This window comes from Mangifera indica, chromosome 6 (assembly GCF_011075055.1).
Source record: "Mangifera indica cultivar Alphonso chromosome 6, CATAS_Mindica_2.1, whole genome shotgun sequence".
Lineage (NCBI taxonomy): Eukaryota > Viridiplantae > Streptophyta > Magnoliopsida > Sapindales > Anacardiaceae > Mangifera > Mangifera indica.
The window spans coordinates 18,593,874-18,610,908 of record NC_058142.1 but is presented as its reverse complement, the minus strand read 5'-3'; the positions used below and the strand labels follow the sequence as shown (position 1 = coordinate 18,610,908).

At 31.6% G+C, this 17,035-nt stretch overlaps 1 protein-coding gene across 1 annotated transcript; it reads right to left on the bottom strand.

The window, feature by feature from the left end:
- Positions 1-6,439: 6,439 nt before the first annotated feature.
- LOC123219542 (phospholipase A1-IIgamma-like) lies at positions 6,440-7,725 on the bottom strand. Its single transcript, XM_044641548.1, has 2 exons — positions 7,355-7,725; positions 6,440-7,267 (listed from the first exon to the last, which is right to left on the bottom strand). Exons 1-2 carry the CDS (start codon positions 7,628-7,630, stop codon positions 6,554-6,556), a joined length of 990 nt encoding a protein of 329 aa, XP_044497483.1. The 5' UTR covers positions 7,631-7,725; the 3' UTR covers positions 6,440-6,553.
- Positions 7,726-17,035: the final 9,310 nt, after the last annotated feature.

Sequence of the window (17,035 nt, the reverse complement as noted above, 5' to 3'; positions counted from 1 at the left end):
TGTTCGATCTAACCCAAAGTTTGCATAAGGCCTAATTTTTAAGATCCTTACTCTTTAAAGGCAAATTAAGGGTGTATATAGTTTGGTTTGATATGATTTAAGAGATTTTTCAAACTAAATTGAAAAACCCAGACAAAGTATATTGTATTGTTATTGTTTCTTTCATTTTTGTTCTAATATTGCTCGAATCAAAATATCTTGGAGTTCAAATCTATAACAAGTGGTATTAGAGCCATTAAGATTTTTTGATTTATGTTCTTTCACCTATTTTTCAATTATATTTGGGTGTTTAGTTTATATCTTGAGATATGTTTGGAACTTGTGTTCTTTAGCATGTTCTGTTGAAATATACTTGTTGAACTCTTGATATATTTAAATATTTTCAAAAATATTATGTTCTTGCTGTTGGTACTATGTTTTCTTGGTATTATTGTGTCTTCTTTTGGCCTTTGTAGGATTAAAGAAATTGAAAGAAAAAGAAAATGAGCATAATGGGGTCTTCTAGAGTAGAAATAAAGCAATTTATTGGTAAAAATGACTTTAACATTTGGAGGAAAAAGATAAGGGTTGTTTTGGTGCATCAAAAATGCGCAAAGGCCTTGGAAGGTGTTGATGTTTTACCTTCTAATATGACAAACTCTCAGAAGGTTAAGGTACTTGAAACTATCTATAATTTGCTTATTTTATATCTTTTTGATAATGTTGTAAGACAAGTGGATGATGTTAATACTGCTACAAAACTATAGTTGAAACTTATATGACCAAATCTTTGACTAATAAAATTTATATGAAAGAGCAACTTTTTGGTTTTAAAATGGATTTTGAAAAAACTTTGGAAGAAAATTTAGATGAGTTCAATAAGATTACAATTAATCTTGCTAATATAGAAGAAAAAAATTCTGATGAAAATCAAGCTATTATTATTTTGAACTCATTGCTTGAAACATTGAAGGATGTAAAAGTTGCAATCAAATATGATAAAGAGTCTCTTTCTTTGGAAGATGTTTTAAGGGCTCTTAAGTCTAAAGACTTAGAAATGAAGATACAAAAGAAAGCTAAAGGTGAAGGTTTGCAAGTTATGGGTAGAATAAAAAAGAAAACTCAGCATAGAGACAAAAGAAATAATAGATCTAAATCTAGGTCTAAAAGAGTTTGTTGGAATTGCCCTAAGGAAGGCCATATGAAAAAAAATTTATTTGAAAGGAAGAAAATGAATTTTGCTTCTAATAATGATAAACATGAATTTGTGAATCTGCTTGAGGGTTATGACAGTGTTGAAGTGTTGGTTTTATCTGAGAGGTTGTCAAAGGAAGAATGGGTTATGGATTCAAGATGCAACTATCATATGACACTTAGAGAAGACTGGTTTTTAGATTTAAAGCATATAAATGGGGGAAAAGTGTTAATCGATAATGATGATGCATGTGAGGCTATTAGTATAGGTGCAATAAAACTAAAACTTGTTGATGGTTCTGTTAAAATTCTTAATGATGTCAGATTAGTCCCCAATTTGAGAAGAAACCTAATATCTTTAGGTTTTTTAGATTCCAATGGTTATTCTTATAAGTTTGATAAATGTGTGCTAAAGATAATGAAAGGAGCTTTAGTTGTTATGAGGGCTAAACTAATAAATGGGTTATACATCCTAGAGGGAATAGTTGTAAATGACTCAATGCCCTCAAAATCTGATAAGTTGGATGAAACTACTTTGTGGCACAAAAGGCTAAAACACATTAGTATCTTGGGCTTGCAAAAACCTTGTAAACAAAACTTAATTAATTCTAACAGAATCTCTATACTAGAATTTTGTGAGAATTATGTCTTAGGGAAGTATCAAAAGCTGAAGTTTGTAGCCACTATTCATAAATTAAAAAATATTCTTGATTATATACATTCAGATCTGTGGGGTTATCTTCAGGTACCTAGTTCTCTATCTAATGTTCATTATTTTTTAACCTTTGTGGATGATTTTTCAATAAAAGTATGAGTTTATTTCTTAAAGAATAAAGATCAAACTCTTGAATTTTTAAAGAATGGAAAACTCTTGTTGAAAATCAAACTAATAAGAAATTAAAAGTTTTAAGAACAGACAATGGTTTTGGATTAAGTAATAAACAATTCACTGAATTCTATAAACAATTTAAAATCTTAAGACATAAAACTTGTACAAACACTCCTCAATAGAATGGTCTTGTAGAGAGAATGAATAGAACCATTCTGAATAAGATAAGATGCATTTTGGCTGACTTAGGATTAAGTAAGAAATTTTGAGTTGAAGCAATTGCGATTGCTTGCTATTTGATCAATAGATCACCTTTTTCAACTTTTCATTTTAAAACTTCTATTGAATTGTGGTCTAGTAGGCCACCAAAGTTAAATCACTTAAGACCTTTTGGATGTCTTGCCTATATCTATGTGAATCAGGGTAAGTTGAACCCTATAACTTTAAAAGCTATTTTCTTAAGATACTTTGTAGCGAGTAAGGGTTGTAAAGTCTGGTTAATTGATGAATTAAAATGTGTTATTAGCAAGGATGTTGTATTTAATGAATCTGTTTGTTTGTTTTAATAAAGATTTATTTACCTCTAACCAATCTCAATCTAAACTGATTCATATTAAGGTGGAGAATTTTGACTTGGCTAAGCTTGATAGTCTTAAGTCAAGTAATGGACTTGGTTTGGGCTCAAATCCAGTTCATACTTCAAAGTATGAAGATAGGGGTTTGAATCGGCAACCATCACACAATCAGAGTCAAAGTAGTTTAGACAATGATGTGTATTTTGATCTTTTTGATTATCAATTGGCTAGAGATAAGTCTAGAAGAGTTATTAAACTGCCATCCAGATATGCTCATGCTGATTTTATATCATATGTATTTAATATAGGCGATTGTATTGAATTGAATGAGTTTTTAAATTTCAAACAAGCCTATATGAGTAAACACAAAAATGAATGGTTAAATATCATGCAAGCTAAAATGAATTCCTTGCATACAAATAACACATAGATTTTTGTTAAAAAACCTGCAAATAAAAAGATTATAGGCTGTAAATAAGATTTTTAAAAGAAAACCTGTTGTTCCAGGCTTTGAAAATGGAAGGTATAAGACTAGAGTTGTTGTAAAAGGTTTTTCCCAAGTAGAAGGAATTGACTATCATGAGATTTTTTCACTTGTAATTAAACATACATTAATAAGGTCTATTTTATCTACTATGATACTAGTTGATTTAGAACTTGAACAGTTAGATGTTGCTACTACCTTTCTTCATGGTAATTTAAAAGAGTAGATTTATATGGAGTAGTCAGAGGGTTTTGTGAAACCTAGATCTAAAGATATGGTCCGTTTGTTAAAAAGGTCATTTTATGGTCTAAAACAGGCACTAAAACAGTGATATAAAAGGTTTAATGACTATATACACTCTACTGACTTTTATAGAATTAACTTTGATCAGTATGTTTACTTTTGTAAAACTAAAACGGGTAATTATGTTTACTTATTAATATATGTGGATGATATGTTTATTGTTTCAAAGAAAATAAGTGATTTGTATAAGTTAAAAAAACTGCTAAAAGATAAGTTTGAAATGAAAGATTTGGAACCTGCTAAAACAATCTTGGGCATGAATATTAATAGAGATAGGATTAAAGGTATTTTAACTTTGTCTAAATCTATGCATGTTAAAAAGATTCTTGAATTATATGGAATGCTTGATTTTAAACCTGTTAACACTTCTATGGGAGCTCATTTCCAACTGATGTATATATTATGTGATTTTCCTACTGATGAATTTGAGAATATGGAAAAGGTTCCTTATGGAAATATGGTAGGTAGTTTAATATATGTCATGATAGGATCTAGGTCTCATATTGCTCATGCAATCAGTTTGGTGAGTGGGTTTATAGGTTAATCTTGTAAAACACACTGGAATGTTGTATATGGGTGTTAAGATATTTGAAAGGTTCATGTGATTTTAGTCTTATATATAGTGCATCTAATACTAACAGTTTACTTGTTAAAAGATACTGTGATCCAAATTACGCTACAGAATTAGACAAAAGGAGGTCTCTAACTGGATATATTTTCACATTTGGTGATAATGTCATAAGTTGGAAGAGTTGTCTTCAGCATATTGTTACTTTGTTTACAACAGAAGTTGAGTATGTTGCACTAACAAAGGCTATTAAGGAAACTCTATAGTTGAAGGGTATAACAAAAGAGTTGGGGTTAAGTTATGGTACTCCTGTGATATATTGTGACTCACAAAGTGCAATACATCTATCTAGAACTAGTGTATTTCATGAAAAAACAAAATATATAGATGTTAGATTACATTTTATAAGAGAAGTTTTGTCTAATAATTCTACTGATGTTTTGACAAAAACTGTTCCAATAAACAAGTTTAAGATTGCCTTAGACTTGTTGTATATTGGAAGTGTGTGAGTCTGTTTTCTTTTGCAGAAGTGCTTCTCTGGTTGAGTTCACGGTTTTGAGTCTTATAGTTTTCAACAAGGTGGAGTTTGTAATATTATGTATATTGGAACTATAAGGGCATATCTGTAATTTTGCATTGAACAGTGCATTACTCATTTCAATGTTTAAGCAAGGACAGACTGGTCATTTGTATTTTTCACTCTTTTGACCCAAGTATATAAAGTCTCTTTCACCATATATTGCATATGAAAAAAAAAGGGAGCCACTGTGTTTTTCTTCTTCCCTGGTTTTTTGCGTCTGTTGGAGCTATGCTAGAGTTTTGGCTCCTAAGTTCGATTGATGGAGTCTCTTCGGTGAAGTCAGATCCTCTTTGATTTTGTTTTACCTTGTATATGATTTTGTATATTGTGTGGTCGTACAAAGGTTGAGAATCGTGTGTTTGTATTCTTGTAATCGAACTTAATAAATAGTAGATTCAATTAGAGAAACATCGCTGCCTTAGATGTAAGATTTCTTTACAAAATTTGAACCAAGTATATCATGTTATTATTGTTTTTTTTTTTTTTCACTCTGATATTACTCGAATCGAAATATCTTGGAATTCAAATCTATAACACATTCTATTTATAAAGAAAATTTGAAAACAGACAATGGGGTTTTAGGTGTCCTTCATTTCAAAGTAGACAAACACAGTTAGGTCAATATTTTAGAAACACAAAGTTACCAAACCTCTTTCTGTCTCTTGCTAAAACATCAGAGAGTACTGCAATAGAATTCTATTCAATAGCGACCAGCATCTACCGAAACCAGATAGCTACCAGCAATACATCCATATTATAACGACTACTCTTTTGGTGGGATGTGTTTTTACTTTGTATTTGATTCTAAAAAGAGAGACTGAAGTTCGAAGATAATTATAAAAGATGAAGGAGAGATGAGTCTTATTCGATGGTGTCAGAAATAACCTCAATTCTTTCACTATAATGAATTAAAGTTTTGCCAAGACTTTTCTTCAGTGGCTCCAAGAGACCTTCCTAACCAATTTAACGAACCTCTATGTTGCTGAAACAAGAGAGAATATTGATATTAAAATGATTGAAGAATTTTTGTATTGTTTTATATAAAAATACAAAGCTTATGGCCACTGATAATTTTCTATTTCATAGCCATTCTGATCTGTTTAAGCTAAACCTGTTGGCCACTGCAAATTGCTCATTTAATTAGTGGAAAATGCAGCTGAAAACCTTATTCATTCTTTGCTTATATTAAGAATCAATACAGCTGCAGAGCACATAATAGAGTAAAAATGTATTTTCTAAAAGATATAAGAACCAAAAATGTAAAGAAACGAATAAATATGAAAAATATAGATACCAAATTTTTATTAAAAAAATAAAACAAAAAATTTCTTATCATAAAAAGTGTATATTTTTCACATCAGTGTTCTTCATTTAAGCTTAAACAGGAAATTGCATTTGAACTGCGTTTCCAACTTTTTAATAATTTCTGAAACGCTCCCGAAATATTTCATATCGGTTTTGAGCCGTTTTGAGAACCGAAACGTTTTGGAAGCACAGTGAGTTTCTGTGCTTCCTTGTAACAGTCATGACAGAGTAAGCATCTTTACCTGCTTACAAACCCAGCTAATATTTGAAACTTAACATATAAAAACTAAGTCCGCTGACCTTCTGCCTACCTGAAATTAGCAGCAACTGCTACTACACTTAAGCTATCACACTACAAACTGTGGCGAGCAAGAAAAAGTCCAGAATTACCTTGGTTTCAACTTTTAAGGTTGCTTTGTTACTTAAGTAAAATAATCTGATTTTTAACTTCTGTTGCCCCCAAATTTTATTATTATTATTATTTTAATTTTTAGCCGAAATTGGATATCAAAATTATTTCTTGGACAAGTGATTGCACGTTTTAATAATTTTTTTTTTTGCATTTATTGATATATAATTGTACACATAAAGCCAACGACACGACAAAGAGTAGACCCCAAGCTGACCCCTCCATATTCGGAGGAACTTTATTCTCAATAATATTATTTGTGCTTGTGCAAACTGGAAGCACAAACTTTATTTAGTAATACATATAATTAATATTTTCCCAGGATTATTAAGTAGTCTGAAGTTGAGGAATTCGCAGATACAGCTTGTAATTGCCATTTGCAAGTTTTTCCATCACCACATTTGACTCATCAATCTCGTCATCAAGAATGACAGTATCGTCATTGGCAAATTTCGCACCAGGAAGATCTGCAAACTGCGGAGCACCCTGAGGTGCTGCGACAAAATTTGCCCCTTGCTGACCTACAAACTGTGGAGCACCGAAAACTGCTACCGTTGGGGCAGCTGCAAAAAGGAGGCCTTTCTTTTCTTGTTGCTTTTCAATTGCCACGAGTAAATTCTTCAAATGGTGAAACCTGGTTAGAATTTCCTTGACGGTGAAGATAATGGGGCCTGGAAAATCCCATATTGTAAAATTGGTATAGGTGATGCGTAACAGAGTTCCCATTTTAGAATAATTAGTAGTCGGTGGAAGTTCAGGAACAATGTCAAGATAATGCCTAGTGTGCAGGAGATGAAGGTTGTTGAATTTATCGAACACTTTGACGAAGTCTGAGTTTCCAACCTGGGGGCTTGCAAAGGCAAAAACTGTGACCATTGCTTTGGGCATGCAAGAACAATCAGACTTATTGTTATATCCGTTGGCAACTATGTCAGCTGCTTTCAATATAGCAAATGAGCCTCCCAGACAGTGGCCTGTTACCGTTATACTGATTTCCTCGTGTTCATATTGGTTGACCAATTTCTTAACTGCGTTAAGAACCTGCATATATAACAACAATAAAAACAAAAGTTGATTTTTGTTCATAATATTATATAAAATAATATAACTTTCATTTGAATTATTTACCTGGTTTCTAGCTGACATGTAGATGGAGAAAAAACCCTCATGTACACGAGCATTTCCAGTGTGCTGGCCTAAGATTGGTGCGGCTGAGCTTTGACCAAACTGGAAATCTTTTACCCACTCTCCGATTGTCACTGATCCTCTGAAGCAAATCATAATGTCTCTCCTTCCTAATTGTCTCTTTCCTTCATCTGTGGCCACGGCCACGTAGCGAATCCATGCACGTGAGCCCTTAGCAAAGAAATCAATTTTTGAGTCACCATAAACATAGTTGTTCATGATGTAAAGTCCAGACCAACCTTGGAAAAGAACTCGTTTTCCCCATACTTGGGTTGCCCGTACTGTGGAGAAGTTACACTGTGTTCAACAGTGTTCCATAGTGAATTAGAGTTTGGCCGAGACTTTTCTTGAGAGGTCTTAAGAGACCTGACCAGTTCTTTTCACCACTGAGCTCCTTCCAATTAGACATGACTGTTTTATTTTATTTTATTTTTTTAATACTGCTCAGCCCTATATGAGAAGAAAGACACAAATTGCATGCTATTTATAGAAAAAAAATGCTGAATAAAATTATATAAATATCTATCTTTTTAGTGATATGAAAAACAAAGGCTCAAACCTTTTGTCACCCAACCATTCATAGATACCATATGTTGATTATGAATTATACAGGAATCCACTCCACTTGCACAATTCAGTATCTCTAAAGTTGCTTTCTTATCTAAATAATACTTTATATGCTTTCAAAGATTCTTAAAGATTAATCTGAGGGATATCCTACAAAGGTATAGTAATTGCACATAAGAAAGACTTTGTATAGTCTCATATGCACAAACCATTTAGCTTTAGCTCTAGTATGTTAGTGAGCCGTTAACATATTAGGGGTAAAGTTAAACTGGATCTGACTTGTATGGGGGATTTTTTTTGTCATATTTACAGAATAAAATCATTAAAAAAATAGTCATCTCTGTCTTCAATGGTAAAAGATATTTGCATAAATATGAATTTATGATGAGTTTTCTGTCAAGTGGAACTTCTACAATTGGACTGGGTTCATTTAAGTCTTAGTTTCCAATGACTTATCATTCACTAGTAATTATGTGAGACCACAAAGAATCTCTATCCTTGACCCCTAATAGGTACCACACTCATGTATGAAATCACTCAATTCATGCTTTCCTTTATTCTTATCTAAAAAAAACTTTCCATATTGGTAGAGATTCTTAAAGGATAATTTGATGGTTATCCTACAGAGGTCCTTTCATTTTGGGATATGAATTTTTAAGAAATTAGCAATTACAGTTGTAATAGAAAGAGTAATACTATACATACCCACTTTAAGCATATTAATAGGTATACGTTTTTGTGTGTTATCACGTAATTGGATATTACTTTATCTTTGATTCAAAATTACCTAATCGTATGATGACACAATCAAGTGTATACACATTTATGTATTCAAAATGAGAACATATAATTTTGTTATTGTAGGAATAGTTTGTCTATGTAATATTAATCTATCAACAACAATTTGCTGCATTTCCATAAACCCTAAAGATGCTATTCACAGTATGCTCTACCTTCCTAAATGCAGTTACAACTCAGCAAAAACAGCTTGTAAGTAACCAAATTCTATGTTCTTTTAGTTTCATCAGCTGCTTCAGCAGTCCTAACAAAAAGTAGAGAGCCGTCATGAAAGTTCATAATGTTTCTTTTTTGTTTTCTCAATGGTGAAACCATTCTGTACAGTGCATTCTCTCAATCATTTAAAACCTTTTGTCACAAGTTTTGCCGTCTATAATTTGTGGCAACGAAGAACTCAAAAACTTTGTATATTGATTCTGTGTAATTGAATACAAACTCAAACACAAGTATACACAAGTAAAACAGAGACAAATATAGCAGGTGTTGCAAGTTGTATATACATTAACTCTTCAATTTTAGATACTGCAAACAACATTAACTCACAATTCCAGGCTAAATTGTAGGCATAAATTGGCACTGAGAATGATTCTGTTGACTTTTATAACCTTGGCAGAGATCAAATTTGATATCAGCAAGAGTACAATTCAAGGACTTCAACCTCCCAATCGAATCTCTATCGCGTACCAACTTTATGTTGAATTTGCCATAACATTGCATGCCTCTAATAAGCCTAACCCATCTTGTAGCCAATTTTAAGTAAATGCACATAAGGCCTACTAAAAACTAGCTACAATTAGCTCATCATCCATAAATCGGTTCACAATTCTGCTCAACACAACCCAGCACAGTTTACAGATGCAACAACAACATTATTATCCAAAAAATGAAACAAAATCAAGCGTTTCAAGTTTAAGTTGCGAAACAGGAAGAAAAGGGAAAATCTTTCCTCTAAATCCATTTCAGTATGATCTTGTACTTGTTTCGGGAAGATTTGCAGGATTGAATTGCGAAAGTCACAGATGGTTCTCACAGTTTTAGTGATTTGGTGTGTGGGTGCGTGAAAGATGACTATTTGGGGGTTGTCTTCCTGTTTATATATCTAGGGGCATAATCGGTAATGGACGTATTATTTGCGAAGAAATGTATAATGAAAACTGGTATAGGTGAAAAATTGTCTATTTTAATTAGTTTCTCTAAATTTACCAACCCCTAAGCTCGTGTAGTTGTACAGTTAGGTTTGAATCTCCTTGTATTATCAATGTTGTTACATCGGTTCTTGTCTTATCAATGATATTTTACTTCAACTCTAGAGTTTTTTTATATTCGATTGATTCTTCTTTTTTTCTGATAATTTTTTTTATTATATTTAATATATTGAATGAATTAAATTTGATCTTAAATTGATTATTCTTGATCCAAATTGAGTTTAAAATGACCCTTATTTAAGTTTACTTTGATTTGACTCAAATTTAACCTAAAAATATGATCAAAGTTGTAATTAAACAAAAAATAAAGCAAATATTTCACTTTACACATATGATTAGCATTATAACCCTTATCTTTATCTGCACAAAAATGGCAATATGAACGAAAGTGTATTGAATAAACACTCTCACTCAATCAACCCATAAAAACTTCATTGAAGTATGCATAAAAAAAATTGCATGGAATATTCTGTTTAAAACATTTTCTTTTTAAATAAAGGCATACTCCTTTGTAAAACAAAGAAATCAAGAATTAATATTTACAAATGGATAAAAGAAAACGAGAATAAATTTAAGAAAATAGCACTATCAAAGTCAAAGAGAATTATTAAAATAGATCTCATAACGAATAAATTAAAGCAAACAAATTTTCTTTTCTCAATAGTTGTTAGACTATTTGCGCATTGAATTTGTACTGTTACTTTTGTCTTCAATAACTCCATCCCAAATCATCACAATCCAAACCTGAAACATGAGAATGTATACATCACCCAAACCTGGAAAAAGCAGATTAAACCAATCTAATTAAGGAGATGAAGAAAATGAATATGTTATTTAACTATAATGAAGGGAAATAAAAAATTAATTGCACCATATCTAAATCTACTAAAGGCGGTCTATATATACGTAGTTGTGTTTTTTGTATCAGTTTGTACTTCTAAATGAAACCCCTAGAGTTGATTTTGTCATATAACGTTGAGATCTCTCCTTTCTTTTATTTAATTTCTTTCAAGTCTTTTGATGCATATATATGTACTCTCTCTATCTCCCAAGTTGAAATTCTGGTACTTCAGGAAACTTAATTATCTGTGGCTGTTTTATTTAACTTCTTCATGCTTGATACATTAGTTTTCATCTACTTTTGCATCAAAATAATGCTTTTAACAAGTGTTTGAATCTACGATTTACCTTATCTCTTCAAACTTGTTACATTGCAATGCATAAAATAAACAAAAAACAGTCATTAATTAATAATAAGCTAACACAATTAAAGGCGTCCAGGAATGTTTAGCTAAATTATAAATCTAAGCACTGTGAAATGTGACAGCATTTTTAATTATAAGCCAAAAGACTTATTCCTACCTAAGGTATAGTGAAATCTCAAACTTATACCATATAATTTTCAAAAACTTAAATACCCACTTATGGGGTAATTTCCATTAAAAATTTCAGTTAGAATTAAGGGTAAAACTGTCATTTATGAAAAAAATTTAAAAAATTAAAATTTTATCACATTTTTCTCCCCCAGATTTAAAAACTCGCAATTTCTCCCACTCAAAGTTTGAAAATTGATAATTTCCTCCTAAAGTTTTTTCCTCTTTTCTTCGGCGAGGATCTACCATCTCCGATCCTTAACCGTCCTCCCTCTCATCTTATCTCTCCCTCCTGGCCTCTCTCTGACCACCAATAGACAGAAATTGTTTGGAAAACTAGATGATTTTCGTTTGGACATGTCATTGTCCAAACCGAGAGATCTCTTCGTCTGGACGACGTCCAGATGAAAATCGTCTCAAAGATTTCCAAATGAAAATCGTCTGAATTTTCAAATGGCTTTCATCGATCAATGGTCGAAGAGAGGTCAAGAGGGAGAGATAAGACGGGAGGGAGGAGGGCTGATTGTTAGAGATGGCAAATCCTTGCCAAAGAAAAAAGGAAAAAACCCCTAGGGGGAAATTACCACTTGTCAAACTTTAAAGGAAAATTTGAAGGGGAGGATTGTGAGTTTTCGAATTGTGGGGGGAAATGTGATAAAAAATTCGTTTTTTAAATTTTTTATTAAATGACAATTTTACCCATAACTCTAACTAAGATTTTTAACAGAAATTACCTTATGGATAGGTATTTGGGTTTGTGAAAGTTGGAGAGTATAAGTTTGGAATTTCACTATACCTGGGGTGGGAATAAGTCTTTTGGCCTTAATTATATAGTCATAAGTAGTATACATTTGCAACATGACCAGACAGGGAATATTTAAAAAAAAAACCCATCATTTTAGCCTGTGTATACATTTTTATCACACATTTTGTTGATTAAACATATATACCACAAAGTCTAACATAATACCTAAAGTACTCTCGTCTTCAACCTTAAAAGCTCAAGTTTCAGTCAACCTTTGAACATTAAATAACAAATATCTTGCAAAGATCTTACATAAAACTAATCATAATCCAAATCAATATTGATCCATACTCCTTATATTATTATTATTATTATTTTTTTTTTGGTTTTAGAATTAAAAACCAAATAATATATATTAGACAAACTCTATGACTTATGGAAATGAGAATTTATTCTTCAATGTTGTTATTTGTCAGTTAAATTAGTTAGATACTGATAGTACAACCTAAAAAATAAAACTTGATTATGTAAAATGATTATTTATAATGTGTTTGAAATGAAAATCAAGTAGAAAATGTACCTGAAGATAATCGAATGGTAGAAAATATCTCCTACTAGGAGATAGATATTGCCTCCTAGAAGATAATAGGTGAGGTTGCCTACCAGTTCTTTCAAACCTCTAATTTAATTTAATAATTTAATTTAATTGAGAATTTAAGTTATTAAATTAAATTAGAGGTTTGAAAGAACTGGTAGGTGACCTTGTCTACCTGGAAGATATTTCAGGGTATTAGGAGATATCTCCTATCCTAAGATATCCTCCAGGCACCTTTTCTACTTGATTTTCATTCCAGGCACATCATAGACACTTATTCCACATAACCAAGTTTTATTTTTTAGGTTGTACTATCAATATCTAACTAATTTAACTGACAAATGACAATATTGAAAAATAAATTTTCATTTTCGTAAATCACATAATTTGTCTACTATATATTATTTGGTTTTTAATTCTGAAACAAACAAAAAAACATAATATAAAGGGTATGGATTAATAATGATCTAGATTAAGATAAATTTTATGCAAAAATCTTTATAAGATATTTGTTATTTAGTATTCAAAGGTTGACTGAGACTTGTGTTTTTAAGATTGAAAATAATGGTACTTTAGGTATTATGCTAGACTTTGTGGACTTTGTGGTATAAATATTTAGTCAATAAAATGTGTAGTAAAAATGTGTATGCGAGTCCAAATGATGGTATTCTTTTTAATATCCCAACCAGACATGATCTATTCCTTTTTAATTGGAATTAATTGGGATTAATTGCTTTACCACGCATGTTAAATTCTCATTTTTTCATAGATAAAAGGAGGACAAGGTTCACAAAACCTTGAAGCTTGCTCCAATTATCAAAGTGTACTTGAAAGATATAATTCACTTAACCGAGTTCAAATGGTCACGAGTTAGATTAATATTATGCACATCCACTTTTGATTACATAAATGAGTATATACATGATGTGTCATCATGTGATTGAACGAGTTTTTATTCTTAATTCAAAATCATCCAACCAACTAATGACATATATCAAATATATATATATATATATATATATATATATATATATATATATATATATATATATATATATATATATATTTATTATTATGGCATGTTAAGCCTCCCATGGAAAGAGAAGAGACGCTAACTTAATTGGAAAGTCGAAAAATCTTGGGCCAAGAAGCCAGTCAAGTATAAGGAGATTTTTAAACATTGGGAGAAAAATGTAATAAAATTTTAATTTTTTAAATTATGAGATTTTTAAACCTTTTGGGGGAGAAAGAAAACCTAAGGATTTGGGGGTGAAATGGTTACTTTCAAATTTTGGAAACTTTAGGGGGAAAGTTGTGAGTTTTTAAACTTTGTGAGGAAAATGTGATAAATTTTTAATTTTTATATTTTTTTAATAAATGATAATTTTATCCTTAACTTTAACTAAGATTTTTAATAGAAATTGAGTCATAGATGAAAGTTTGAGTTTTTGAAATCCTAGAGATATATTTTTGTCCTTATATTAAAACTTAGATGGGGAATAATGTTTGAGTACAGTCTAGGTCTATGGACCATGAAGTTGATTGGTTGGGGTCAGGCTTACTTGTTATATTACTAGGCATTATTACCAATCATTATGGCAAATTTTCAAGTTCAATTGGTAGAATTGGGAAGCTCAATAACTCCAATTACAATAATTGGAGTACTCATATTCAACTTTATTTGTTGGTCAGGATTTATGAGATATAGTTGACTACAGAAACACCGCACCATCCACTGATGATTTCTCCAAGTACATTTGGGTTTACTTTATGAAAGAAAAAGTAAAGGCCCTTTCCAAGTTCAAAGAATTTAAGGAAAATGTTGAAAAAAAATAGACAAAAAGATTCAATGTTTATGTACAGATAAGAGAAGAGTATATATCACATGAGTTTTCAAAATACTTACATGAGTGTAGAATACGTTAATAATTCTCGACATTTGGTAGAGACTTGTAGAAGCAGGTTTCATGTAGAGAACATCCCACCTCGATTCTAGGTTAACTATATGAAGACAACAACATATGTGGTCAATAGGTTACCCCAAATAAGACTTGGTTTTATGTCACCCTTTGAGAAGTTGAGGAATCTCAAGCCCATAGTGAGCCTCTTCAGAATATTTGGATGTGTTTATTATTTATTCCTCCCTAGTCATCAGAAAAGCAAGTTTGATAAAAAAGTTATTCGTTGCATATTTGTGGGTTATAATGACGAAAGAAAATGTTAGAAGTGTTGTAATCCAGCAATAGAGCCATGTTACATCTTTAGAAATATGATATTTGATAAGACATTTTCATGATGATCACCGGAAGTAGATTTACTATCAAACACCAAAGAGATTAAAGAAAAGCTACATGAAAGTAAAAGAAAATTTTAAGCTTGACAATAGGCGACCAAGTGAAGAAGTAATTATGGAAGAGCAACCAATCATAGAGCATCAAGAGGCTAAATCTGAATCTTCTAAAAATCAAAACGTCCATGGCTGACATGTCAACTAGAAAAGCAAGAGGAGTAAGTGCCTCAATTTAGGAGGTTTCCCAAATACGCAAATGCAACATTAACAGAAAATATCATAATAGTGAACAACTCAGTATAGCTGCAAGATCAAAGGCACATGAGAGTAATCGGTGCGAGGGAGTGTTAAATATATGCACCACCTCTCTCTCTCTAGAATTTTCTTTTCTCCACAAGAAAACGCATCTCCTACAAATCTGTTTCCAAGGATCCAAATTTTCCTTGTAATTTGCTGATGCTTCCAAGAAGAACAAACATCCAGATTTTGTTTCACAACTTTCAACCGCCTTGAAGAAGATTTAAAGTCGGTTTTGTAAATCGACATCAACCTAGTATAAATAGGAATCAAGTACTAACATGTGTGTGTGCAAAAATAATTGAGGGAGTGTATTGTGAGATGTGTTTGCAAAGTGAGTAGGTGAGCTGAGAGTGCCAAGTGAGTGACTGAGTGAGTATTTTTGTGTAAGTGTAGAGAAAGTATTGTGAAATGTGTAGATGTGGTTTTGTAATTTTCAAACATTAGCAAAATTAGTGTTCTATAATCACCACTTTTGCTCAACAGGAGCAACATTTACATGTCCTTCAAAGGAAAAGCACCATAATTTTGATTTCAGAATTATATTGTGCACATACGCAAGATACTGCTAGACAAGGAAGATAACCCATTAAATAGTTACTAGCAATTGCATGTCCCCATTAATCCCACTCATATGCCACTACCCATGCGAGAGTATTCCCAGTGGTAGGTCTTGTTGTCAGCAAAAGAACCAAGTCTACATCAGCAACACCCTCTGGATATTAAATTAAAAATAAAAAATAGCATGGTGAATACATAGATGAAGGCGGCAATAAGCCCAGTAAATTAACAAGACCAACAATCTCAAAACCAAGATAACTGCAACATAATACCTTTAGCATATTCATGTTGAAGTTGTACACCTCTATCTTATCCACATGCAGAATATCCACTTCGACATATTCATTTGAAGGTTGTGCACCTCCATCTCAAAACAAAATCTGTATTGAATTTGTGAAAAAGAAAACAATTCTCAATTTTGTTGCAGGTATAGTTTGTATGCAGACTCGTATGATTTGAAAAATATTCAACATCCTCACTGAACACAAGGCTCTTCAAAACGAATTTTCATAAGTCATTTCAAGAAAATTAATAAAACTAGAAATAGTATACAGATTTCTTGCATTTTGATTAATATATTTGTTCTTCCAGCGGAATCTTGTCCAATAATTTCCTTCATTGCTCGAAATGTTTTGTCTATTTTGGCTAACATTTCAAAGAGGCAAAGGTATTTAAAAGTACATATGAATTACGTATAACTTCCAAACGCATCTTTGAGGAAAATTTACTCAGAAGAGACTAAAATTACAGATAGGCAAAGATATTCAACCACATTTAAGAGAGGGAAACTCACCAAGAAGCCAAACCCCACACACACACACACACACACATATATATACACGTCTTTCTATCATTGTTGAAGAGTTGGTTACTGCCTCTTCTAATATCATCTACTGTCCACCACAACAATCTTTGTAAACTTGTAACATTAGCCTAGAATCGACAAGATACAACTTGATTAACTTGGGTTAAGGTTTAAAGTGCTTTTGTTTTTGCATAACTTGGTTTAGGGTTTACGAACCAAGCAACACCCATAAACGAAGAAAATCAAAAGAGAAAAAAATAGAAGAATAAAATGAGAAGAATAAACAAATCTCAAGGAAATGAGAAGAATAATCTAGAAGAAGAAAAGTTATGAGAGGAGAGAAAGAGAGAAATTAAGAGGATGAGGAAAAGAGAGACTGAAGGTATCA